This window comes from Haemaphysalis longicornis, unplaced genomic scaffold, assembly GCF_048455015.1.
Source record: "Haemaphysalis longicornis isolate Haplotype H1 unplaced genomic scaffold, Haemaphysalis longicornis Haplotype H1 scaffold_3, whole genome shotgun sequence".
Lineage (NCBI taxonomy): Eukaryota > Metazoa > Arthropoda > Arachnida > Ixodida > Ixodidae > Haemaphysalis > Haemaphysalis longicornis.
This window is the reverse complement of record NW_027526335.1, coordinates 200354329-200380644: the sequence shown is the minus strand read 5'-3', so window position 1 is coordinate 200380644 and position 26316 is coordinate 200354329. Positions and strand designations below refer to the sequence as shown.

Genomic DNA, 26316 nt, shown 5'->3' with positions numbered 1-26316 from the left:
GCCCTACTGCCTCGGGAAACACTCGCGGCAAGCAAAAAAAGCGCTCACGCTTAAAAAAAAAAATAAATAACGTGCCGCAGCTGTGGGCATCGCGCTCACAGCTTCGGCACGTTCTTTTTTTTTTTTAGTCCATAACTTCCGTTTTCCGCCACTACGGGAAAAAATGGCGCTAGTGTCGCGCGGCAAACTCCAGGTTCCGGTCCCTTGGAATGATGGCAAAGAGGGGGCACTGCAAGTGTTGGCAAGGGCACGGGCGATCGCACAGCGACGGATGTTTGAGGAATATTTCGGGTGCGGACCGAAGTAAAAGCAAGGAAGCATGCAACAAACACACTAACGCCTTGCGCTTCAAAGACACTTGCAGCTTCTGAAGTGGCTTTAGCGCGCACGATTACCGCCACCTCGGGCTGTCGGAAGAATCCAGCCACGCACATAAAGAAATCAGGCGGCACTATGCTTTCTTGAAGTGCCAGAAAAGTACACGGAACCCTAGTCATATACACCATCGCTGTAAAACATTTAGTCGGCGGAAAAAGATATACACTTTGTCATCACGTTCTCAACATTGCGAGAAGGGAGAGAGAGGGAGAGAAAGCTTTAATGAATACGGAAGAGACACACAGGACGAGAAGATCAGAACGAGAGGCGTCGTCGGTACTATCAAAATCTTCTTATATCTCTGAAGCAAAATTGCTGTTCCAGAACAGTGTGAACCCTCGGCATTCGCAGATCTAAGATAAGAGATTTTGAGCCCTATAACATCAATTCCACGTAAAGATAATTTTTCTTCAGCGACATCTTTACTAGGCAGAGAAAGAACATTTTGAACTGTCGATAGGCCGTTATGTTTGCACTCACAAATAATGCCACCCAGCAGTTTCTTATCTAATACCATCAAAATACAGAAGTTCCCTGCAACCTTTTCGTGCATCAACCAATTGCGATAAGCACCATGCAGCACAGCTAAAACAGTCCTCCTACATATTTGGCTGCTTATTTGCTTGCTACGCTGTGAATGAATGAAAAGCCGAGAGTTTTTCTACCTAACGTGCACGTAACACGTCCCTCTCCTTCCAGCCGCACACATTTTTCTACTCTTCTGGGTCGTTCTAGTCCTTTCTGTACCACTCCACAATTGTTCTTCTCTTCCTCACTACCCCTTATGCCCCTCCTCACACACCATTCTCCTATCCCGCTCCCTCTTCGCATTCGCCACGCCTCTGTTTTCCCGCTATATTGTCCAACAATCTCAACACTACCACTTCGCCTACCCCAACCTCGCCCTGCTATCTGATCCTCCCTCTCCTCCCCATCTCCTCTATATATCCCCTTCTTCTCCAACACATACCCAGTTTCCCCTCAATCTATTCTGCTCCTCTCCAAATCGCAATAATTTTTACTCTCCTCAAAACTCACGTTCTCTTCCGGCTGCTTTTTGTTTATTTTTTCGTCCCCCTCCATCACACCTTCTCATCACCTGTACCAGCTCCCATTTCTGTCACCATCAACCCCTTCTCCTCCTCCTAATATGTTTCGTATCCCCGTCGAGGCGCTCGTCCACGTAGTTCTTGGCCTCCTACTCCTTCCCTTCCCGTCCGCACCCGCACTACACTTTTTTCATTTTCGTCTTGCCCATATTCCTTCTTCCTCTCCTTGCTGTCTACTTTCATCCCCACGCTCCATTCGTTTTCTGATTACGACTATTCTCCTCTCCTTCACCCATTAAACTTCATGTTCTTTTCACTGTCCGCTCCTTCGCATACGTATCCCACCCATCCGCGCCTTTCCCTGCTGTTCACCAATGTCGCCTCTCTCGTTTTATTCCGTACTTCCCATGGCCCTTTCGCTGCACTCTTTCCTACTCTCTTTCTCCTATACCACTATACCCTCCCTCTCCTTACCCAGCTCGCATTTCTCGCCGAGATCTCGTGATACATCCACGCGTCACGTGACCCACCCGAAATCCACGCTGAGGTATGCATAGGTGACTAGGTAATGGCAGTTCGGTCACTAGTAATTTGTGCATCAGGGATTCCTTTTCGGTGGCCCATGAACTGAACGATGATCACAAACCCACCATTTTTTAGTTAGTCAGTGACCCGCTCGTGTACAGGCCCACCAGTATCATTGCTGGCTGTTTCCGGTCAGAGGCAGACCGTATACTGGCGCGATGTGGACATTTTTACTCTTTTTAATAGTGTCAATGAAGTTCTTTCCGTAGGATGTAAAAAAGTAAAGAAAACGTACAAAATGGGTTTGGGCTAAAAAATGACAGAGGTCTTTGAATGAGCCACCCTCAATTGATTCGGATTGAAACAAAGAAAAAAAGCAAACAAAAGTACGGCCAAGACGGGAACCGCCTCTTACCGAGTAACGCCTTTCATCAACATCCAAAATACATAATGCGCAGAGGGGGGACTATTAGCCGTTATAATAATGAGAACTTCCATCATTGCTAAAATTCCAGAAACAAGAAATTTACCCTAAGGAAATAAAACTATATCAATTTTGCTGCACACAGCCAATCCTGCTGATAAATCTGAAAATTAGAAAAACCGGCGTTAGATTGCTTCTGCATCTGTAGCCAACTTCGAAATTTAGGTGCAGTGAACTTCCAAACGTGGGTAATTACCTTGGTCAAAGAGCCCAAATAAACAAAAATCGTGCTGTAGACGGTCATGACGAGGCCTATGGCAATGGCTGTAACAAATAAACGCTGGCTGAAATGTCTTCGAATTGACGTGTAAGTGTACTATCGACAGCATCTCTTGGCGATATTCCTTCTGTAAAAGTAGTATTCATGATATATGACGCGAAAAAATTTCATAACTATACTGCTTTCTACGCCAACTATGGCTAAACACGGCTTCTGGGTATATACTTCTGGCCAAGGCGACCGTTTATTTTTGTGGAGGCAAAAAAACCAAATAGTTATGCATTGATGTTTCGACGGACGTAAATTTTACCATGGGGTCCAAATAATCCTAAGGCATCTACTGCATTGTGCTACATAGCCGCGGTATGCTTAAACGTGCAGAGCGCCAAATTGATTTTATGTTGATAATATATAATGAGCATTATGAACGTACAACTGGGTTTTGTAAAATGGCCGTCTACCATCTGATATACTTTTGAGCCAGTCCCTATGGGTGTACCATTTCCATGTAACATTTCATACCATAGTTTTTAGGCTATCCGATGTGTCATATCCGACCTGTTTTCTAGACGTTTCTATGTTTTGTTGTTTCAGTAGACTACACCTTCGCCCAAAGCCACTTGAGCTCCACAGTGAAGGATCAAGCAATGCTTCTTCTAGAGCAAGAGCTGAATGAAGACGTAAGGGCTAACCTGTCATTCGTGTAATCCACACCACATGCTTTTCAGCGTTCTTATATCGAGGAGCGATGACGTCCACGTACAAAACCGCAGCTTGAGAATTTATTGTTGACGACACTGTGCTGTGCAAATAGAAGTAAATATTGGAGTAATCCCGGAGTTTAATATACAAGTCAGTAGTTTAGAATAAATGAGCAAGTTCCTTGCGAGTGTTGCTCCCTCCATAAGTAGTTAATAAAAGGCGCAGAACGCGGTTATCACAAGCTCTTATGTCTGTTAATACGCCATGTACATTATAACTGCTTTATTATACTTCTGCGAGGAACGCTTTCTCTTCTCTCCCCCTCAAGTACTTTCAACGTTGAGGGGAATAACAACGGAGTATTTATGAAAGGGAGCTCATACCTCAACACAAATTTGTCGCGATACAAAAATTAGACTTGCGGTGCCAATTCAACCACATGCATCAGGGTGATCATTAGTAATTGTTTCTACCACTGGAATTTCTCAGTGATTTTTCTCATCAACGAAATTGCTGCGGACTGACTGTTCTTTGCGTAGTAAAAGTTATCAGAACAATTACCTCACCAACGCTAAAAGAACGGTGTACGTCCACTCGTATATGAATCCCCGTCCCCAAGCCTGATATCCTATGGACAATTTCCTACCACTTCCTTCTGCGTGGGAACGCCCTTAATTCAGCGCAGCCAGTGTGCCGGTGTAAGTTATGAACGGTCGAGATGCAGTTCACCATCACCACCCAAGGGGAGTTTTTCAGCTTCACCATCAATTAACTTCCTGTAATGCTTTCCCTCAAACAATTTTTAGTTTCTTGCACTCAGTGGAGCACTTTGAGACGATTACTGTGGTATTCAAAGTTTATGTGGGAATTTAAATTTGATTTTATTGAGGTAATATCGTGAACGTCTATATTGTACATTAGTCTGGTTTGGACAAGTGATCACCTAGCTGAACAAGGAATGGATATGGCAGATCTTGAGCCTATGCAGATCTTGAGCCTATATCAAAAAATAAAGGCTGAAAAATCAGCCATTGGCAGCGGAATTGCTGTGTATTGCGTCCTCATTCGTACACAAAATGTTTTGCACCTATTTTAAGAGGTTCATTAACCTCGTCTATTTCACTTAATAAGCGCGTTTTTTTACACGCATTAGCATGTATGTAGTTGTTACGCACGTCATTGCCAACCCCTCAACCGCAAATAGTTATTGCAGCTTGCAGACCTGGAATGCAGCCTGTTTTTAACCATGGATGCGGTACACTTTCACCAATTACAATGAGTATTGAGTAATAGGAATCGTATCTTAGCTAGTGGAGGGTTACCTTGTTGCCGCACACACCACACCAGCGAGAAACAGCCCGGAAAGGCCAGGTAGGTCTACCAAATATTTATTAATATAGTATGGCAGGATCTGTGGCATAAAAAATACGTATGCATTATTATTAAACTAGCAAAAGCAAGCATTGTGTGTATTGGTACATGTAGCGTGGTTTAGGGCACGTAGTTATTAGCACTTCTCAAGCTTCCTGTGGGTACTAAAATTGTATTTTATGGTACTTAAGCTAGGTTAAGCCTCCAATGAAATATACGTGGCAGTGTTGACGGCCGGATAGGTAGCAAAGGGCATGGGCTTAGCCTGGTTCTTCAGAAGGGTATATTCTAGGAGGAACTACAGAGCAGTCATTTCTAGAATTACCACGCGTTACGCGTAGATTTACAAAAGGTTTTGTTACACACTAGTACAAATATTGATACCGACAGAGACTATAGGGACAGCTTTATTCAGGACAACAGGTATATGATGAGGAAAACATTATTTGTGCCAAATGATGAACTTTTAGACATGAAATATGAGCCGTCCTCAATACTCCGGCAGAGTATCCGCGCGACAGTGGTCCACTGCCGCGTAATGAGAGTGAAAATTCTAAGTAATTTCCGTGACTGCCACACAAAAAAGATGCAACAATATTTTTGTGGAAAATTTAACATGCTTCGAATGGGGATAACCTTGACAGACAGACAGACAGACAGACAGACAGACAGACAGACAGACAGACAAGAAGACAGACAGACAGACAGACAGACAGACAGACAGACAGACAGACAGACAGACAGACAGGTGTTTAAAAATTACTTTGCACCTGTAGTAAACTTTTAGGGATATCTGGAGGTACCTCAGCAGGGCAAGTGGAAATGTTGGACCGATAGCTTGCTTAATGAAGTGAAGCCGAAGGAACGGTAGACACAAAATACGAGGTGTCGACTAAAGTGTAACGAAACTTCATGATCGGCGGTCAATAACACACTCCCTAAGGCGGTACTATATTTACGCCTCCAGCACGATTATCATACCGCTTTATCAGCTTAATTCGCGTTATGGTGACACAGACGGTAGTGCGACCAAGGCGGTCCCGTGCAATTTCCATATAACGACTACCATAAGAATGCTTGGTGACGGGCCAGATGCCTTATGTTTAAAGTTGAGCGCAACATATACCGGTGAAGGACACAGGAATCACCGGCAAAAAAAGTGCTAAGTCACAATGTGTTTATTCCAGGGTGTCGAACCGGAACCGAACCGAACCGAAAACCGGAACTGAACCGGTATTTTTGCCGGAACTGAACCCGAACCCGAACCGTTATTTTTTGATCACACTGAACCCGAACCGGAACTGAACCGAAAAAGAAATAACGGTTACCGGTTCATGCCGAAACGGTTCGACCCTCCGTTGTTGACATTGCACAGTCAATGCAATTCAGGCCTTTTTTTCTTTCACGTACCATCAACTTCGTACCCGCTGGCGCACTTTCTCCTCCAGACAATTGAACACTATCACGCTCTATGTAACAACAAGGGAAATGAATGAGCACCAATGTAGCAATGGTCTGTTGCTGCTGGAAGTGCGAGCGTAGTGCAAGCTGACCAAACGAAATGTCATTCTCCGCAGCTTGCAGGGGATATAAAACGACTTTGCCCTTCCATAGCTGCAACTTTAGTGGAACAATCAGGCTGCAGGAGTGCTCCAGTGCGCAGCAGCGAAAGCCCATACCCGATGTGTGCAAACGTTTTGCATTAATTAATTTTTTTAAAAGGTCCGACACCTGCAAATTGTTAATACTTGACAAGTGTGACCGCAGGAGCTGCTCAGTGGCTAAACCGCTTGCTGCTGACCACAAGTGGCTTCGATGTCCCTTACCCACGACCATTTTTTAGGACAGTACAGTGGACAAGCTCCGTTTTTTACAAGTGTAAATAACAACAGATATGTCAGGGAAAACTGTTAAGGTGCGCACTTAATCCCTTGGCAAGAAACTGCAGGCTTTGACCTTGTCTTGGAAGCAGAAACACTAATAAAGCAGATGACATGTGCAGAAAGGCAGGCCGGTACCTCACACTGTCCCATTCGCCCAGCGATCATCTTTTCTGTTCAGCAAACTTTCCTTCAGCCATCAGGGCACCAAGTTCATGGGCTCGTGACGGTGGACGTTCGCAAGGCTTTCGATACCCTCCTTCACGACGCTATCCTGTCCCCCCTCCAAGACACTAATTGTGGCTCCCATCTCTACTCTTACGTTCGTTCTTTCCTTCGCTCCCGAACGGCTCGATTCCGGCTGGGGAACACACTATCACCACCGATCACCCTCACTCGCGGTACTCCTCAAGGAGCTGTATTATCGCCTACACTCTTTAACCTCGGCCTTTCCCCTCTTGCCAGAGCATTGTCCGAGATCCCGAACCTTCACTCAATTCTCTACGCCGATGATATTACACTGTGGTGCACTCATGGGTCTCCAGGGGAGGTGGAACTCACTTTGCAATGAGGCCTTGACCTCATTTCTCGATTTTTTGCCCGCACAGGCCTGCAAGCAGCTCCAGAAAAATCTGAGCTGCTCTTGCTTTCCGGCTCTAAATATCAACGATCTGTGAACCCGCTCTTGTCGCTTACCCTTGATGGTACCCCCGTCCCCCGTGCTTCCTCCTGCCGTGTTCTGGGCTTTCCCCTCCAAGACCATTCCTTCACCCATGTCATGAAGTCCACGATCACCACATGCCAACAAGTTACTCACTTGGTCCGACGGGTTGTCAAGCGGCGTGGTGGTCTCGATGAACGCAGAGCCAGTCAACTGGTAACAGCCTTCGCCCTCAGCAAAATCTTGTACTCTCTCCCATATTGCACATTAGCCCAGACACAATTGCGAAGGGTTCAGTCTGCCCTTAACACACTTTACAAAGCTGCCCTGCATCTCCCAATGCACGCATCTACAGAGAAAGTATACGCCACAGGTCTCTTCCTTCCTCTTCCCGATCTTTTGCGCCTCCACAGGGATCGACAGCTGGGCCGTCTGTCTGGTTCTAAGCAGGGCCATTGGCTGTTGCAGCAGGCGGGCATTCGGCCAATTGAGTTTCCTCTGCACAACCCCCAACGGCCCCTTCCCGGTAACCTCCGCTGTGCCCCCATTCCGTCCAACATGACCCCACGCCTTCACGAGGGAAGACGACAAGCTCGTGCCCACCACCACGAACCCTTCTCTCCGGACACTGTCACATGCTATGTTGACGCCGCATATAACCCTACTCGGGGCTCCACTGCTTGTGTCATTATGGCTAGCTCCGATGGCCCCCCAATCACCTCCACAGCAGGCCCTTTCTACCATCCTACTTCACCCTTAGCACTCGAACTGGCGGCGATCGTCCACGCAGCTAGAGAACTCACTTTGCAACCCCGTTCTCCCCGCTATCGCATTTGCTCTGACTCTGTGGCGGCGATTCGAGCTCTTCGCGACAACCGACTTCCCGAAGATCTCCATGACGACATATCTGAATCTTTCGCTCCTCTCCCCTGCCTCGGTTGCTGTGGTGTGGGTGCCAGGCCATTCAGGGATCACCGGCAATCAGCTGGCTCACCAGCTGGCCCGCGAGATTACTAGCCGGGCGCCGGTGATCCCTTGGCCTTCCCCGCCCTTAGCGGACGAGGCATATTTCTACAAGAAAACCCTCAAACAACACTACAAGCATCTCCGACACTTACTTCAGACCCTTCCGTCACCCCACACTTCCTTATCTACTGCACAAGTACACACCCTTCGGGCAATTCAGCTGAACACTCTAATCACTCCGGCACGCCTTTACCTCTATCGTCGTCGCTCAGACCCATCCTGTCCCAACTGCGCCTGTACGTACGCAAATGTTGAGCACATCATCTTCTCCTGTCCAGTCGCCCAGCAGTCCCCTCATTACCCTAACCCTCCTCTTCCCAACTGGCGGGTGTGGTTGGCGTCGGCGGCCCTCGACGACCAGCTCAGCATGGTTCTTCTGGCTGAAGAACACCAATAGGTCTTAGTCTGACCGGAAATAAAGTCTTTTCTCTCTCTTTCTCTCTCTTTTCTGTTTGTTCTGCAGTTTTGTCTCTTTTAGATCTGCTTTTTTTTTCGAAGGTGCACTTGTGCTGGCTGCCCAACTCGCTACATTACTTCCGGTGCTACTCGTTCCGGAGGGGAGTACTGATTTGATTTGATTGTGGGGTTTAACGCGCCGACCCAGCACAGGCGAGGAGGCCGCCGTAGTGGAGGGCTCCGGATTAATTTTGACCACCTGAGGATCTTTAACGTGCGCCGAAACTTCGTACACACCAGCGTTTTTGCTTTTCGCCTCCAGCAGAAAAGCGGCCGCCTCGGCCGGGAATCGAACCCGCGACTTCGCGCTCAGCAGTGCCTTAGCCACTGAGCCACCGTGGCGGGCCGGAGGGGACTTGCTGTGGACGAATTAAAGAGCGTCTAGCCGAAAAAGTTCATCTCATGCTCCACGTGTCAAATTTCCCTTTCATTTTGCAACAGCATAATCTGTTACAAGATTCCGCAATGTAGCACACGGAACAATGGCCGGGGGTCAGGCGGTACGATGACATACTGATAGTAATGCACACATCCAGTATAGCTTTCGCAAAAGGAATTGCAGTGGTCAGAGCAGTATTGCAGTGACTGAGCGTTAACTAAAGCTTACTTTTAACAAAAGTGTGGCTAACACATTCGATAAGGTGGCAGCTAACAAATTATTCAGTGTGACGAAATGATCTAATTCATTGGTAGTATTTATGTGCCTGTAGTAGGATTTTTCTGTTTTGTTACAAATATGAAAAAATGTGCGCCATTGGTATAAAGCGCTGATATTTGAACGCGCCCGTACGCAGACCTAAATTTGAGGCTTCAAGGTTAGCGTGATGCGCGATTCCATAGCGACGATTGCGATTTCAACAAAAAATGAAAGGGCAGAAAATATATCCCACCGTCATATCTCTTGGCGGTGGTTTTATGAATAGTCGCTAGGACAACATAAAGTCTGGATGAGAAAGTAGGTGGTAAATCGTCACCACTTCATTTGTTTTTCTAATATCTCGTGATTGTTTAAAGTTTGCTTTGCAGTTGCGCCACTGCCCTTGGGGAACAGCAGCATTTTGAATTTTTGTTTGTGTTTTGATTTTACTGTCGCTTTAAACTACGAAATGTTTTTTTTTCTAATTTCAGTGACAATTCAACTCATCGAACCGGTTCGCGAACCGGTTCAAGCTCCCGAACCGGTTCGCGAACCGGTTCGGTACGTGATTTTGTCGAACCGGAACTGAACCGGAACGAAATTATTTCACCCGTACCCGAACCGTAACCGAACCGGTATTTTTTTCGGTTCGACACCCTGGTTTATTCAACAGACAACCCTATTAAAACACAACGTTGTCACAGTCTTCCTAAAAAAAGAGCGAAATCCTCTGCCTCAGTGCCCCGCAAGCTTTGTAATGGGTTACTGAGATACTTATGAATTTCCTTAATAATATAGTACGCCTCCATAATATCACGCGCTCTGTGGTCACGACTACTACCCACAACCTTAATTTAATGAAATAACGGATCCCCACTATGCTCTAGAAAGCTTCTTAGTTTGAACCTTCTAAGCTACGGTAAAAACTGCAGAAATTAAAGATCCAAATGTGACTATGTTCAAAGTACATTCCTTTTTGTTAAGTTTAGCATTCAATGTGCTCCGTGAAAGGCTGCTTTTTCAGCAAAACGTTTCTCTAGCCGGTTTGTAAATGTTTAAATAAACAGATTTGCATCACAAAAAGAGCATAGCCCTTACTTGGTCGATACTCTTGATGTGGCCGAGCAACCCAGGGTCACAACCACGAAACCATATGACGAGAGCAAATCCCATGGCAGTTAATAGCGCTTGCACCCCAAAAAGGACGAACGTCCCTGCGAGAGTGGCCCTGCGCATCGGTTTTCAAACAATCAGTGAAGAATAGCTCCATTGCCAGAAATCCATATTTACGAAGTGCTTTGGCGGGCTGGGAGGGGTTCCATCTGAGTTACAATTTGCAGACAGATAAAGTTATTACATATTTTTACGCTCCTTCTGTAACTCAGGGTCACAAAAAATTGGGCGTATGCGGAGGAGCATAAAGAATGTGTTTACAGGTGTTGACAATTTAGGATATAAATTTTGGGATACCATAACTTATCTACGAAAATTCCGCTGTAATCATTTCAATAGTGGGAGCCTTCGGTAGCCAGGAAAACCTGATGCAGCGTTTCGTGTTAGGTGAAAAAACTAATAGATACTTTTTAGCGTCAGCGTGCTCTAAACGTGAATGGGTTTGCATGCTAGCTATTATACACTTCCGTCTATGCCCTGTAAGAGCTGGGGCACACGCATGTACTACCCTTCCAAATGACAAAATCACAATAAACCACAGAAGGCAGCACGTTACAGGTGGAAAAAGGAAAAAAAAAACAATTGAGGAACAGTTGCTGCATCTTTAGGAAAGCGTTAACCACTCTTCATTTTCCTTTGCGAACTTGGAGCTTAGCCCTATGCGAACGCTTTTCTCCGTATTCAGAGCCCAGAAACACGTCATTTCTTTCGCGCTACCCGAACGCTACCAAACTAATATAGCAGGACCGCAGGGCAGACCCAAAAGCTAAGGAACGTTTTACATTTCGTCGCTATGTCTGGTCTAACCCAATCCCCTTACCGCATAAGCAAAAAAGCTAGTGCAAACCAATGCATCGCAAAACATAAGTATAATAAGCCATAGTAGACAACATCAAAAGGCGTCGTTCATTTTTACTTAAAGCATTGTACAATGCTACCGCATTGCGCAGGTTTATTGTGCATACAAAGGCAAATGCCGCTGAATTTTTCGCATCATTGAAGCAGTTCTTACTTCGCAGCGACAATTTTTAAGCATAGGCAAGATTGACAGCTCGTGCGACAGCTCCTTTCGCGAAACTGAGCCATCATATGAAATCAATGCACAACCGTCTAATCCGGGTAACTGAAACGCCACTATGCATACCTTTTCGCTTCTTTCAGTGTTCGGCACGCCAATTGCCTTTGTACCAAGACTTGGTCAAAGCATAGTCGGTATACTGCAGTTGCTGAAGCGCCAAGGAGGCAGGACCAGACATTTTCGTCGCTTGTCAGGTCCAAACTGAAGCTGTTGGAAGATGAAGTGCGCGACTTACTGACTAATAATATTTATGTAGAATTCACAACTGCCGCGATTGAAATATTTATCTTTTCACGTGAATAACTATGTTTGGTCGAAATTGAAGTGAGGAAATCGAAACTGCACCATGACATCTCAAATGTTTTTTTAGGTAACCGTGCTCAATCCTTGTGTACACAGATGTGAAGAACAGCTTGAAACGTATGCGCAGTAAACCTAGAAAAAGACGAACCGAGAAGATAGAATTACTCTGGTCTGCATAAAGTGCGAATAAATACCCCGGCCCATAATGCATATCTACTGTGGGAGCACAGACATTCCCTTATAAAAATGTGTTTCCTGTAGTAGGGCGCAAATTTTAAGAAGCAGCACAGAGACAACGGTTTGTTTTTAAACCTGGTGTTCTGCTACACAGTGTTGATCACGAATCCCGACTACAGCGTTGGAGTAACATATTTCAGCGAGCGCTTGAACGAAGGGCTCGATCGACTTTTAAAGACGATAGTCTTTCTTGGGCTACTTAAACCTAGAAATTTTGGTTTGTTATATGTCTGTCCGTCTGTCTGTCTGTCTGTGACTCGATTCAGCCACCCGGCCAAACTAAAACAATGCCCGCGCAATAGTCTTATATAGTCAAAGCTAAATGTACCCGTCTAAGTCCGGTGTAGTGTTCATACCTGTCAACATTATTGAAGAAGAACAAGACATTACGCAAATGTAAGAGAACAAATTAATACAGAAGTGATGTTTGCAGAGTCCCTTTATAAAAAATCGTACATGTTTGATATTGGCGGAATGAAATACTTCATCAATTCCAGAAAAAAATTCACTTTGCCGTCGCCTGCTGTCGCCCGCGCCAGTATAGCTTCTTGCGGCATTTTAAGGAATCAACCGGCAACCGTTACGAAAGGTTCCACTAGATAGGTTCCACGTTCTGCTTGCAACACACGTGGAGTAGGGAAACGCGGTTCTATAAACGTTGAAGTAGGGCGCCGCGATTCACACGCGTCTTCGCCATACGGCAGCGTTGGCATCGAGACACCCGGTTTGGAGCAGTAGAACGCGGGAAATTTAAAATGATTTAAGCAAACCTTTGGCGTCTTTAGCTTGGGACTAGCGCGACGCACGAGGAACAACATGAGAGGTGAGTGGGAAAGCGAAGGGAGGCATTTACTTTGCAAAAGTCGCTAAAGACTATCGTCTTTTGACGACATTTGCAACAAAAGAAGTAGATACGTGGCCAATTTTTTCAATTGGCGCCAACTGACCTTCGTAAAAAAACACCTGTTGGAAAGCAGTTTGCAAGGCATCAGTGACGCCTGCATTTTTAAATGTGATTTTGACCCGCGTCTTAAGGTGGGCTGCACGTGTAGTCGACGAATAAATATTTGAGGACGATGCTGGTGTCAGCTGGCTCCTCGTTTTTGACGTGAGTTTTATTGTCAGTTTCCGGTTCGTCTAAACGGGAGCATACTGTACATATGAAAATAATGAATCGTGAATACTTCTTAACCACGTTGCCTGTCATGCAAGCTATACCTCCAGTGCACGTTACATACGGCAACAAAATCTGTGCTCTTACTTTGCGATATAGTCCTTGATCTTGAAGTCTTCTAATGGCTGAATGGTTGACGTCGGGGATGAAGACTCGACGGCGATCTTTGCGATTACCGTTAATGGGGCAATTAAAATTGCGACGAGCTGCACGCAGTCAGTCCAGACAACACCTCGCAGTCCTCCCTGGGGAACAAAAAAAAGATCAGAATTCAGAACTGCCAAATTGAACTTGGGCAGCTACCAGGGTAGAAACATTTTGGACATCGTGCGAAATTTCCCATCAGGCAGTGCTATAGCTCATTAATAAGGTTATTTGACATCTAAAAAGCAGGGTGTCGAATCGCAGCTGATGCCAACCGAAAACCGGAACCAAACCCATATTTTTGCCTGAACTGAACACGAACACAAACAGTTATTTTTTAGCACGCTGAACCCGAACTTAGAAATGAACCAATAAAAATAACGGTTTCCCGTTCACGACCAAATGGTTCGACCATCCGCTGTTGACAATGCGTGGTCAACGCCACTCGGTGCTTTTCTTTTTCGCACCATCAATTTTGTAACTGTTCATGCGCTTCCCTCTTCCAGTCAGTTAACATTTGCAAGGCTCCCTCCGTCATTAAATGAGGAAGGGTAGCGCATGAATGTTACAAAGTTGTGCTAGTGTTTATAGCGCGAGCAGAATGCAAGGATGAGCAAATAAAATGGCACACTCTCGGTAACGAAACAAGGACCTTGCCATTCCCTCGCCGCGGCTCTGTAAAAGCAATCGTGCCGTAAGATTGCTGTCCTGCGCAACGGGGAAGGCCAGTACTTGAAAGGTTCATACATGTTGCATTTCATATTTTTTTAGAAAGGTCGCATCCCTGGAAAGGTTAAATACTTCACAGGTGTGACCCTTAATAACGGCCGGGTGGCTGACCGTTGGCTGCTGACCAAAGCATATGGGCTAAGTGACCACTTGCGGGATGTGAAGGCGAAATCTAAACAATGATGAGGTCCTTTATTTACGAAACCTTTTCACACAAATAAATGGGCTGCACCACCAGTGGTACGAAAACGTCCCGGAAAACAGCAAAATACCAGAAAAACGCGAATTGACTGATTTTCTTTAACTGATGTTCATTATAAATGAATCATGGTAAAGGTCATGGGCCGTAGTACACGCAGTGTTTTATTAAACCATTTGGAAGGCAGAACGGAGGTCAGAGCATACTTACATAGGCTGCATCTACATTTGCTGTGATGTATTCAGTGATGCAAGTTGCCATAGTGTGTGGTTCGGCAAAATATTGGTATTGCAAACACAAGTGTAGTTATTATCTTGTATGTTCAAACTAAGTCTCGATTTCCCTTATAGTGAGTTTGATATTATCAGCACCGATGATGCGACAACGAAAAAACGCGTGGTTTGAATTCCAAGACGAAAATCTCATATCGAATGTTACTGTCAGTACACGTGTTTGACGAGTGTGAAGTACAAAAGCATTGGGAAGAAAGAGGTGAAAACTAAACATATTGTATTTATCGGTTTGAAGCAATGAAGAAAGCCTATGTCACGAGAAAGCGCTTTACTAGGAACTAAGTCGTTATATACGCATCAGGTAGTTTCCGACATGCTCCAAGGTCTTCTGGGCAGAAAATGTATTTTTTCACTTGCTTCCATCGTAAAAAACCACAGACATGAATGGGAGGTAAGCTCCCCACCCCAGGGCTTTGTGTAAGGTAGCAACCATGAAGCCAACCGAATCGGGTCGCATGGCAGCCCTGTACATCGTCAGAAAACCAATCTCGACGGATGGCACGTTACGGGATGAGTTATATGTTTTACAACGCCGCAATAATTAAATACAATATCGCTCGCAAAGTGCAATGGAACGAACTTGTGTTATTAGGTTATAACGAGTTTTTGTATTAAAACTACATTACTTTTTAAAAGAGAAAGCTTGAATTTTTTTAGCAAAAGAAGCTAGCATGAATTCGGAAATATTTTCACAAAACCGCAGTGAAACGATAACTGAATTTGTCCACTGGGCCAAAGCATCACTGCAGAGATACCCACCAGTGCTGTGTAAAAGGTCCCACATAATCCAATGCTGATGTTACACCAAAGAAGGGGCGCTTTGAAAACTGGGAAAAATGCGAAAAAAGGACATAAGTGTGACGAACATAGCTAATGCAATAAAAAAGAGAGCGAAAGAGGGAGAGAGAGAGGGGGGGGCAAGGGCCGGGAGAGAGAGAGAGAGATAGCGCTTGGAAATAAAACGGTGAGACGGCAGACAGCATGGCCGGTACACCTTCTGCCTGGCGGGTAAAGTGGTTTTTCTGTCTTAATCAAGAACTGTGTGTATCGCCGCGTTTACCTCCATCCTTTCTTTTTCATTTACCGCCTGCATCCGCAAGAAGTAAGTGACGAAAAGGGGACTATAGCTAAGCCTTCTTCAGCTGAGATTGGTTCTCTCTCGCCTACCACTTCCATATGCGCAGCATTTATTAGCGTGTGATATACCATGCCCACTAATGCTATCGCAGTTGCGGTTATGAAAGAAGTATGTTAAATAATGCTTATATTCAGGCCTGCCACATGGAAGCGTTTGTGTAGAATCTCTACCTTAAGCCATAATGTACTGTTTGTAAACCATCTTTAATTGGGGAAGCCTTTACCAGAAGCATATGATCAATCCTTGATTTGAGAAAACAACCAGAGCACGTTCGTTGACCATGAGTCTTTTTTTGCGGTATTACAACAAAATAGCATTATGAAAAAACTGAGTTCCCCACCTGTTACGAGTGTCAGTGAAGCTGCAAATATTGAAATGGCCCCGATGCTTTGCTGCAAAAAAAGTGTGAGAGAAAAATATATTTGTTGTCAGAAGCATAGCTAGATTTACTTTGACTAGAATAGGCAGCAGGCTCGTAATAGGCAGAAAGCGTATAAGTTGGCGTAAAATCGTGCTACGCACTGCTTCTCATATCTTCGCTGAACCACACACAGATTCCATCAGGTAAAAAGAGTTTCAAGCGAAAACAAAACTGCTGAACATAAGCGTCGGAGGTATTGTGCTTGCAAAACATCTCCACAATAACAACACGCATAAACTTATTGAGACTAAAGGCATTAAAATGCTTGTGGGAATATTTTGGTCCGTGTACCATTACCGCTAGGAAATATCACAATGTTTCTTGGCATGACTGCAAAGCTTCAGCGGAAACAAGTATATTGCAGAATTTAAAGTTGCTACATTCACAGTAATTCAAATACTCTGCTTTTGGAACCGCCAATTTCAGCTCTTAGATTCAGTACACTTTTTTGCACGTAAAAACAAGATGAGAAAAGCACATGCCTTCACGTATTTTCAAACGTAGGAAAGTAGAATCATTATATCTTGATATACTCACCGTCAAGAAAATGTAGATAACACAAGCTGTTAAGGAGATCGTGGTGTTGAAGCGCAGCCTAAGGTACTGTATGTAAAAAAGAAGCAACGAAGAGAACAATATGCCCAGACAATGAATTTCTCTCTGTTTATTTGCCCTTATAGCCATTTTAAGTGAACATTAATTAAGGGGATGGGAATGATACTCACTTCATATATACATCTACATATATAGGATTTCAATAGCCTGAGGAAGTATGAGACGCTGTCCGACAACATTATTCGCCTGAGCGTCATCGCGCGGCACAAGTCGAAGTACCCGGACTGTTTGTCATTTGATCCCCTGAATTCTCTCCTGCGGACTCAGTTATCCTGCCGTTACAACCCCTTGCGATATACAATTACAATTGGAAATTATTGGTTTGTTAAATGACTGTTAACCTAGAAGAGAGCCAAGATAACAGTCAGGAATTCCTAGGAGGTGATGAGGCTAATATGCCTCCCATTTCTCCGAAACACCTATGGGGACAGTTTAAAACAACCCTCCCTTTATTACCATTCAAAATAACTGCCTCAAAGATTACATAGAATCCCGCTCGTATAGTCTGTCCACTCCTGCTACCAGTAGTAGGTCAGAGACAATATATACAATTTGGACAGAAAAATGGTCAGCTTGCCCAGATCGCCAAAGAGGCAATGAATACTGTGAGAGGCACTGCTCGCACATATTTGCTGGCTGCTCTGTTGGCCCAACCGGAACGGAGACCCACCGCTGACTTTTGAGAAGAGCTTGCGTATTATTCTGTTTACTTACTCAGTTATCCGAAGGGCCAATGGCAATAAAGGGGGAAGTGGGTTGACAATATGTACTAACAACTTAAAGACCGGTGCAGAAAAACCAACAAATATACACAACCAGAAGAAAATACTACGAAATGCTCCTGGTTATGCATAGTGTGGTTTTCAAAAGTTGATGGACACTGTAATTGTTGCCGTCACGGGGGTACGCTATTCTACTCTCCAAATGCACACGGTATGAAGCACTGAAGAAAGTGTTAGTCGTGCGCGGTGACCAATCGTCTATGTGAGCATAATTTATTGGGGTGTGGCTGTTTTGTGCTATGTGGTGGTGTCTACAGCAAGGGAAGGATCTGATGTTCAGGTGTCGTAAACATTTATTTGTATATAGCATGTAGACCCGGGCAATAGTACGACTATTTTCAAGGCGACATGGGCAGGAAGAAAGTTTTTGCTAACATCAGAAAGCTAATGATTAAGCTTTAATGTCTGTAGTCGGTGAAGCGCTTTTTGGCGTCATCACTGGCTCAGGAGTTGCAGAGCATTTATCAGTGGCACCGGACACGTTATTGACATATTTCCGGAATTGGGGAACCTTCTTCATATGAATTCTTTCCACAGCGAGTAATTTTAGATATACCGGCACCTTTCGTTGTCTGAAATGCCGGAAACGTCGTGTTTTGTTTCGCGTCTGTCTGAGGGTTTTCTTCTCTTTTTAAGCTGTCCTCTTAGTGCTATCACAATCCTTCAAACCAAACAAGACTATGGCTTGTCAAAACACGCTCGCATAGTGTTCCAATTCCCACTTGTCGGCAACGAGTCATCCTGAAAAGGACAGACGTCGCCGTTGAAAAAGCAGTTTGAACACATTTAGCAATCTGAAACACAATCGTTTCAGGAAACCATACTCTCTACCGGTTCCACACTGTTCAGGATGAACAAATTATAAATTAGGTCTTTGATTATCAACATAAAATTGAACCACACAAATGGATATTTTATCATTTGGTATATCCAGCCAGCGAGCTTCTGCGAGTATGACTTGCATCATCTCGCTGCGAGTATGCTCGCTGTGAATAGACTTGTTGACTTGCACGCTCAGGAGCGTAAAATAGGTTGCCATTAGGCCGGTCATTGGCCGCCGTAGCTCTTATAGTGTTCAGAATGATGAGATAAGGGGTGAACACATTTAGGAAGATATTGCACAGTTATTTGTGAGAACTGTTTGTGAGAACATTAATAGTGACTTTGATAGAGTTCTCGTCCGGAGGTATTGATCTAGTAATGGTGTACCTAACTTATCTAGAGGCGGTACCATAATTAGTACGTATGACGGAAAGTTTGACCTAGACTGCAACCAGGGGCATGAAGGTTGTGTTGTCGGTGTGCTTACGGAAGCTGGATATAGCTGGAGCGCATAAATCGTTTTGAATGCTACCCCTCAGACTGAGCCCCGCCTAGAAGGTGAGATCTTTGTGGTGTTTTTTCTACGCTTATTAGTCGCGTATGCGGTATCGCAGTCCCTGACAAACTGTATAAGAGTTGTTAGAACAAGAATATCTCACTTTGCCAATCGCTTCAAGTTTCAGCATAGGCAATTTAAAGCACATCACATTGCTCATAACAGCATTTTTTTTCAATCCGGAATCAGGAGACCATACTCCAACACTCCACAAGCTACAGCAGCATAGCTTGCAATTTGAGGTTTCGGAAACACGAAACCCTCAACGTTTGGCTAGAGCGGGCTAAGTCACAACCGCGAGAAAAAAACAAATCAACGCCACTGACTTACTGTCGCGAACGCTGGTGTTAACAGCGAGGCTGCCTGGCGTTTCCTAATAGCAAGGCTAAGCTTCATAGAACTTCTCAAGGCCGGCAGATTCACCGCCTTTCGCGCAAAATAATTTTGCCTTGTTAGACTGCTCGCACCATCTGCAGGAGCCTGTTGTTACTTTTCAATTGGCAACACTGCCGCCAATGGCTCCGAAAGCATTTTTTATTTTTTATGGTGCATATATTATCTAATATCGCAAAGATAAAAAACCTATGTACTATTCTTAATTAAATAATAGTGCGGATATCACTTTTGCATTGATGTCTTTCCTCAAATAGGCCTAATATCTCCTGTTTGCTCAACAATGTTGGCAAGTATAAACATTGCCACCAGATTAAGTAGTTTAGAAAAGCTTTGCCTGTTTAAGCGATTCGTTCAAGCATACCTGTGTTCGCTCGGGATGGCTTACACGGCTATAAGGGGCATAGAGAAAGGGGGAGCACGTAATACCAACAGGAGGAACACACAAATTAAAGCCACGGCAAGGCAAAAACTAACAACAGTTCATCAGTACGGAATCAAACCCACACAACATCACACACAAAAAATCGAACACATGCGCAAGCCTGGACGCATCGGGTCAACAAACATTGTGTTGGACTACCACTCATATGCACATATATCATAAAAATACGTGAAATTATATAGGAAACACTATACCACTTGTGGGTACAGCTAGTTGGAATTCCATGATAAGACTTTCCCGCGCCAAAATATTTAGAGAAGGACAGACACATGCGCTACTTCCAACTGAAATTTGGTTTTCAGAGAGACAAACACATAGGCAACAGTGCTATCCACCAAACTAAAATAAAGTAGCTGCGCAGGATGCAAGCGCACACTTGCTCCTCATATCCTATGTCATGCACGCACTCAGAAAAAAAGCTTTTATGCGGTGAACGAGAAGGAGGTCATGCTGACGCAATCTCCACCCTCGCGATGCACTGCACCTGCTTTTACAACCACCGTGTGAGCTGAACTAGGTCACGAAACACAACCGTGCATTTTTAAACCGGGGGGAGCCCTTGCAATAGCGGCAATGACTGGTGAAATTTTCATCTGGCCCTTTTCCTCTCAATTGGCATGGTATCGATTGGCAGCTTATGCAGGATTCCATCAGTACAGTCCAGGTACTCATTTTTGGGATTAACACCGCACTTTTTCTTTTCTCTGGCGACAGTACAGGCATCAGTGCATAGCCTGGAAGTTTTTTGATGGTGCAGACAAAATGATTTTGACTCCAGCCTTTCCTGAAACCCTTTTTTATATTATGTGGGATTCCGTGCAAGTACGGGACGACCGCCAGTCTGTTAGGTTGGTGGGTACCCTGAATAGCTTGGCCACCTTCTACGATGCGAGCCTTTCTTTGCTTTTTGCGAATTGTTTGGGCGACCGCCACGATCACATTCGGTGGGTAACCCGCCGACGTAAGGCGACACACTTTAACTTGAAGCTTAGGTCCAAACAGCTCGCACATGTTTAGTTAAACGCACTGTTGAGACAAATGTAGGCAGTGGCTCTTTTAGGCGGTTGTGTGTGAGCGGACCTGAGGCGGCGTGGGTCGTACATCTAACAGACGTGTTTGCTTGAGAACATAAACCTCAGGGCGAAGAGTTTATACTGCACTGCTGAGGGATCTCGTGCGTAACATGCAGGGGCTTATAACAAACTTTCAATATCGCCAACCCACGCTGCTGTTAAGGTCCCCTCAAACAAGCCTGGTAAAAAGAGCCATTGCCAGCAGGTGTCTCAACAGTGCGTTAAACAAACATGTGCGCATCTTATGAGCATCAGTTTCCAATTTGAAGTGTGTCGCCTTGAGTAGGTGAGCTACCGCAAAACGCAGTCGTGGCGGTGGCCCACGCAATTTGTGGTACACAAAAAAGGCTGGCATCGGAAAAGGCGACCAAGATAATCAGGCGACTTATCAACTTAACGAGGTGGCGGTCGTCCCCAAAATCCACGATATCTACCACAATTTTAAAAAGATTGGTGGAAGGGTCACTCTCCAAGTAGTCTTGTCTGCACCAGACAAACTGTCGAGGCCATGCACGTATACCTGACCGGTTGCCAGGGAAAAAGAAAAGTGTGGGTTTAATCACCAGAATCAGTGCGTGGGCTGCACTGAGGCAATTGTGTATAGGCTGCCATTGTCGTGTTGTAGGGCTTACATTGGGCAAATGAATTCGTGCCTTAATTAACACCTTCGTGAACATGCCAGTCGAGTGCAAAATGGCCATTGGACAGTCAATTGGGTCAAATGAGTGCAAATAGTGCAGTCATTTGAGTGCAATTGAGCAGTCATTTCCGTAATTGCAAGTGTTTGCCTGCGTTTGAAAAATGCATGGTTGTACTTCGGGACCCAGATAACTGCAAACGGGAGGTTGTGGATACATCGCATACAACGCGAGGGCGAAGATTGCGTCAGCATGACCTCCTTATCTTTGACCGTGAACGAGCTTTTCTTCCTTGGTGCGTGCATGACATAGGGGATGAGGAGCAAGTCTGTGCCCATACACTGCGGAGCTACGCTGTTTTAGTTTTTTTGCTGGCACTGTTGCGTACGCAGCAGTACCTCGTAAACTCAAAGTCGCAAAATCGGCTGAAAAGTTCGAGATAACCGGAGTTTCGAGCTAAGTGAAATGCCGAAAGTTTGTGGCCGGGTCACTGAAATAAGGGCTAGTGCTGGCATCAAAACCTCCACTGCTGAGGGGTGCTTTCGTAACAAAGGTAGAATAGTTCCCAAGAAAAATCTATCACAAGAAAATCCAAAGAAAATCTACACGTAATGTAGATTGTGATAAGATTGAACGGCTTTCTTGTCGCTTAAAGGAGGGAACGTTCGCCAGTGTACTTTTAGTTGTGACTTATATCTGCAGCAGGACGTCGTTAACGTTTTTTTATTTCCTTTATCCTCAACCTCGGCAGGTGTTTGCTCAATTCCGCAGGCACCGTTTCCGGCAGTTATTTGCTGCCCTGCCTCGCTTTCATGTTCGGAGCCCCAACGCAGCACCTACCGTTGTGCAGCACAACGCAGCACCTACCGTTGCGCTGCTATGAGAACTCACACGATCTAACGCCCTTTTTTGTGTCAGTTCATAAATTTCTAAAAACAGGAACAGAAAACGTGACACGACATAAAGCGTGCGTCAAAACCTTTGGACATTATAATCCTGCTTGTTCCACAGAGAAAATACCCTTTATTGATTGACGCGAAATTTTTCAAGCTGACATAGCTCTAAAATCAAAAACTTTCGTTGTTAGTTGATCCAAAAAGGTCGTGGAAAGAACAGCTGCTGTTCTAATCAACGAAATGCGATGATATGAACCTTATGCTTTAGCGTGTTTTTTCCCATTAGCGTGTTTCATTAGTGATGCTGGATTCATTCTAAACGTTCGTACCTTACTACATTTTGAGTAGTTATTTCATTTATTTTATTTTGCAGTACTTATCGCCTTTTTGGACTGGTACTGAAGGGAGAAGTAATAAAATTGTCAATATATCAAGCACACAAAAAAGTACACAAAAAAAATAAAAAACGCGTTTACACATCCTCTACAAAAATTATTGGCCATCTACCTAAACATTAAGGTGCAGAACATGCAGGCCACTAGGTTTAAATAAAAAGCCACACTGTGATTACCTTTCAAGAAACGAAGATTGTGAAACTTAGATGACACAAGAAAACTTTACCATCCCTTCTTAAAAAAGATAAGGGAAGCGCGACAACTTTCTCACAAAAGCACTGCACCAAAAGTGCGTACAAACGTCACTGAAAACGTGTTTGATCAATTGTCAAGCATTTGAAGACCCAAATCGCAACAACGAACCCATGTAACGATTTTTCGGGCAATAAGTAAACATCTACGAACGACATAAATGTACACCGATACGTGGCTTGGGAGATAACGGTGTACTATTGTACTCCTTCTTCGATCGATACATGTATTCTCTTATCAGGAACAAATTTACAGCGATTTTCAAGTAACTGTTTTGACACAATGGACGCTTGGGTTCACGCGCGCACCATGCGTCCAAAGATCGTATAGAAGCTTTTGGGTCGACCAACCGGTTTGCGTTTCAAAATTCCTGAAATTTTTACTGCCGGGGCAGAAATGTTTCATTACAAGCCACGAGCAAACCAGACAAGGATAATGTCTATAATGTATAACGGCGACAAGACGTCTAGGTGTGTTAACTGGTGGCTTTGCTTGTTGCAAAATTGACACTCGACAGCACTGCTGCATTTCGTGGGTCTCTTGTTCTTTTTAATAAAAGAACTAAATTATGGCCATAAAAACCATTTCCTAAATACGTCATAATTTCTCAGGGACAATTATGAATAATGCGAAATTATAGGCAAAAGCAAGCTCTCAAGGCCTACGCAAATGCTTTTAGCGTCAAATGCGGGTATTCCCGGGAAGTACGGTTTATTTTCGTGACTTCATCATCCATGGTGACTTTACTTTGTGAAATTACCTAAAGCCGGTCCCATGCCGTAAATCTAGAATAGGTCTTAAGCAGACAAAACCCGACAGGCGGGATTATCTGCTTCGGCAAGTATTTCCGGCTTGCATATTATCGGCGATATACATTAAAACTAAACAATTTTGTTTAGGCCCACGAATTTTGACAAAATTCATCACATTCTTCTTTATATCGAGCTATATGCAAAAACGGCTCTAAAAACTTACTAAAAAACTCACTTTTCTCTTTTCGTCCCCAATGTTTTTGTTGTTTACTCAGACTCTTGTTAAAATCAATAGATTTCACACCTTCTGGCGTCGTGGTGTTTACTTGGAGGGAATATATCTAGGGTGTACTTCGGAATCAAATATTAGTGGCTTAAAGATGGTCGGACTCAAATAAACACACAAAAGAAGTAATTCCCCAACTTCTCTGTTTGATGTAGCGTGGTTTTGTGTTTTTTTGTGTTTTCATTTTTATGTCAAGCTGTCGCCGGCGCAGCTTAATAAACATTTTTGGTTACTTGCCACTTTGCCCTTGTTCGCAACTGCAGATTGATCATGTAATCGCCTCCTTCTGTAATATAGCACACCGAGAAAAGGCGCAAGTTGGTAGTAATGCGGCAAAGGAGACTTTTTAGGAGGGGATTTCGATGTCGGGAAATTACTTCTAACCTCTTTAGAAAAGCTCTCTAAATGAAGATACATTTTTAAATATACAACTACGCCTTTCTCTGACGTTCGACAGAGCAACCCCGCTCACACTTTCTATTTGGTGAAAAATGATAAATCAAGGAATATTTATTTTATCCGTGTATTGAGGTTTACCTCGGAAAAACCTACCTGGAACTGTACGATCCACCCACCTCAAATATTGATGTGACTCGAAGCTTGTATACGACCGGCACAACCAGTCGCGTCGCCAGGGGTAAGTACAACAGAGGCGTCAGGCAACACCAAAAAATGTGCATCCCATACGCGTAGAAGTGGGCTGGAAACGCGACCAGTGAGGTCGAAGAGCAAACTGAGGCCACCGACGAAGCGGCCAACGGGAGCATACGAAGTGCCCGGTTTCCCAAAAACACTTCTGCTGTTGTGGCCACGCTTGGAATGCCTGGACGAGCTTTATGAAAGGAGAAGTACAGACCCAGAGCAAGGTTCCCCCCAACAACAATTCCAAAGATTACGTATTCTACCACGTGCACCATCGTGGACACTTGTCCTTCAGCACAGGGACACGTAAAATTCTTGACGTACGCTGCAATTACTTCATTCGTCTGAAAGCGGAGACACAAAATGAACTGAGGTCACTAAAAGCCGAATAAAAAAGATTTTAGTTCTTCATATTCAACTTTCCAACTTCAGCTGGACATGTAGTCTTTCTATGTGCTCTTTCTCGTTAAGTGAACCAAGTCACAGGGACGAAGTTTAAAATTTTACGCTTGGATTGAAGCGGCTAATTCGTAAAATTTGTGAAGAAAAAAACGACGTTTTATACTTTTTTCAAATAATGCGGTCCTCAAAGGCACCTAAAGCAATACGAACGACATGTTGCTGGTAATATCCTGTTCACATGTGCAGTCGAAAATATTTCGCCTTGGAGAAACTAGCAAAAGGGAAAACGTGTTGATGAGCCGCGGTGAGCTAGGCCATGTTACAGACTTTGAAATCATTATAGCAAGAGTTGTTAAACCAAATAACTACGAAAATGCTCTTACATTCTGACAGATACATGACCACAACGTGTAGCTGCGTGGTTTGCTAGTGAATCCTAAACGCCAAGCTGTTTTGTCATGAGAACAGGCGCGTGAAGGAGAGAGAGAGAGAGAGACAGAGAGGGAGAACAATCTTTAATAAGACTGGCGCTGTCAGGCGGGCTTAGCTGCCTTGCTCTCTACGCCAGATGAATGCGTCGACAATGATGATTATAACGATGAAGAGGAACAAATATGATTTTAAAAATTTAGAAAGCCTGATAAATACTTCTGTCTTTTAGGTAGACCATTCAGGATTTTGTAGCACGAGGGGCAAGTTTGGAAGAACTCCATGGGCCTAATACGCACCTGCGTTCTAGTTCTACGGACAGCAGGTGGCCCAGAGACACTATGAGAGACGCTTTTTGCGTAAAAAATCGCGCGCTGTCACAGATTAGGTGTTGCAGATCTTTACACACATCACACCGCGGGCACAGTGGCGAAGTCGACTGATTTATTTTGTAACAGTAGTATCGCATGTAGACGAAATTCAGCCGCATAAGGTGTAGTACTGCTTCATCATGCTTAGATATTCCAGGTGGCATGCTAAAATAACAATGCAGGTCGATAGAGTATAGGAGCGTGTAACGATGGGATGCGTCTGTCCAAATTGCTCACAGCTGGCTCCATGCCACACTGGATGTAAGTGCTGAAGCATCTTTCCGAGAAA

At 44.4% G+C, this 26316-nt stretch overlaps 1 protein-coding gene across 1 annotated transcript in view; it reads right to left on the bottom strand.

Annotated features, from left to right (window-relative positions):
• The window catches only part of LOC144175645 (sodium-coupled monocarboxylate transporter 2-like), a 42159-nt gene extending 17059 nt beyond the window's left edge, over positions 1–25100 (bottom strand). The window contains exons 1-10 of the mRNA XM_077704695.1: positions 24759–25100; positions 16816–16881; positions 16198–16249; positions 15479–15546; positions 13442–13599; positions 11707–11847; positions 10488–10617; positions 4681–4769; positions 3349–3458; positions 2633–2700 (exon numbers count right to left, since the gene is read on the bottom strand). Of these exons, the coding sequence (XP_077560821.1) occupies positions 2633–2700; positions 3349–3458; positions 4681–4769; positions 10488–10617; positions 11707–11847; positions 13442–13599; positions 15479–15546; positions 16198–16249; positions 16816–16881; positions 24759–25100 (1224 nt within the window). The remainder of the gene's footprint in view (positions 1–2632; positions 2701–3348; positions 3459–4680; positions 4770–10487; positions 10618–11706; positions 11848–13441; positions 13600–15478; positions 15547–16197; positions 16250–16815; positions 16882–24758) is intronic.
• Between the last annotated feature and the right edge of the window lie 1216 nt (positions 25101–26316).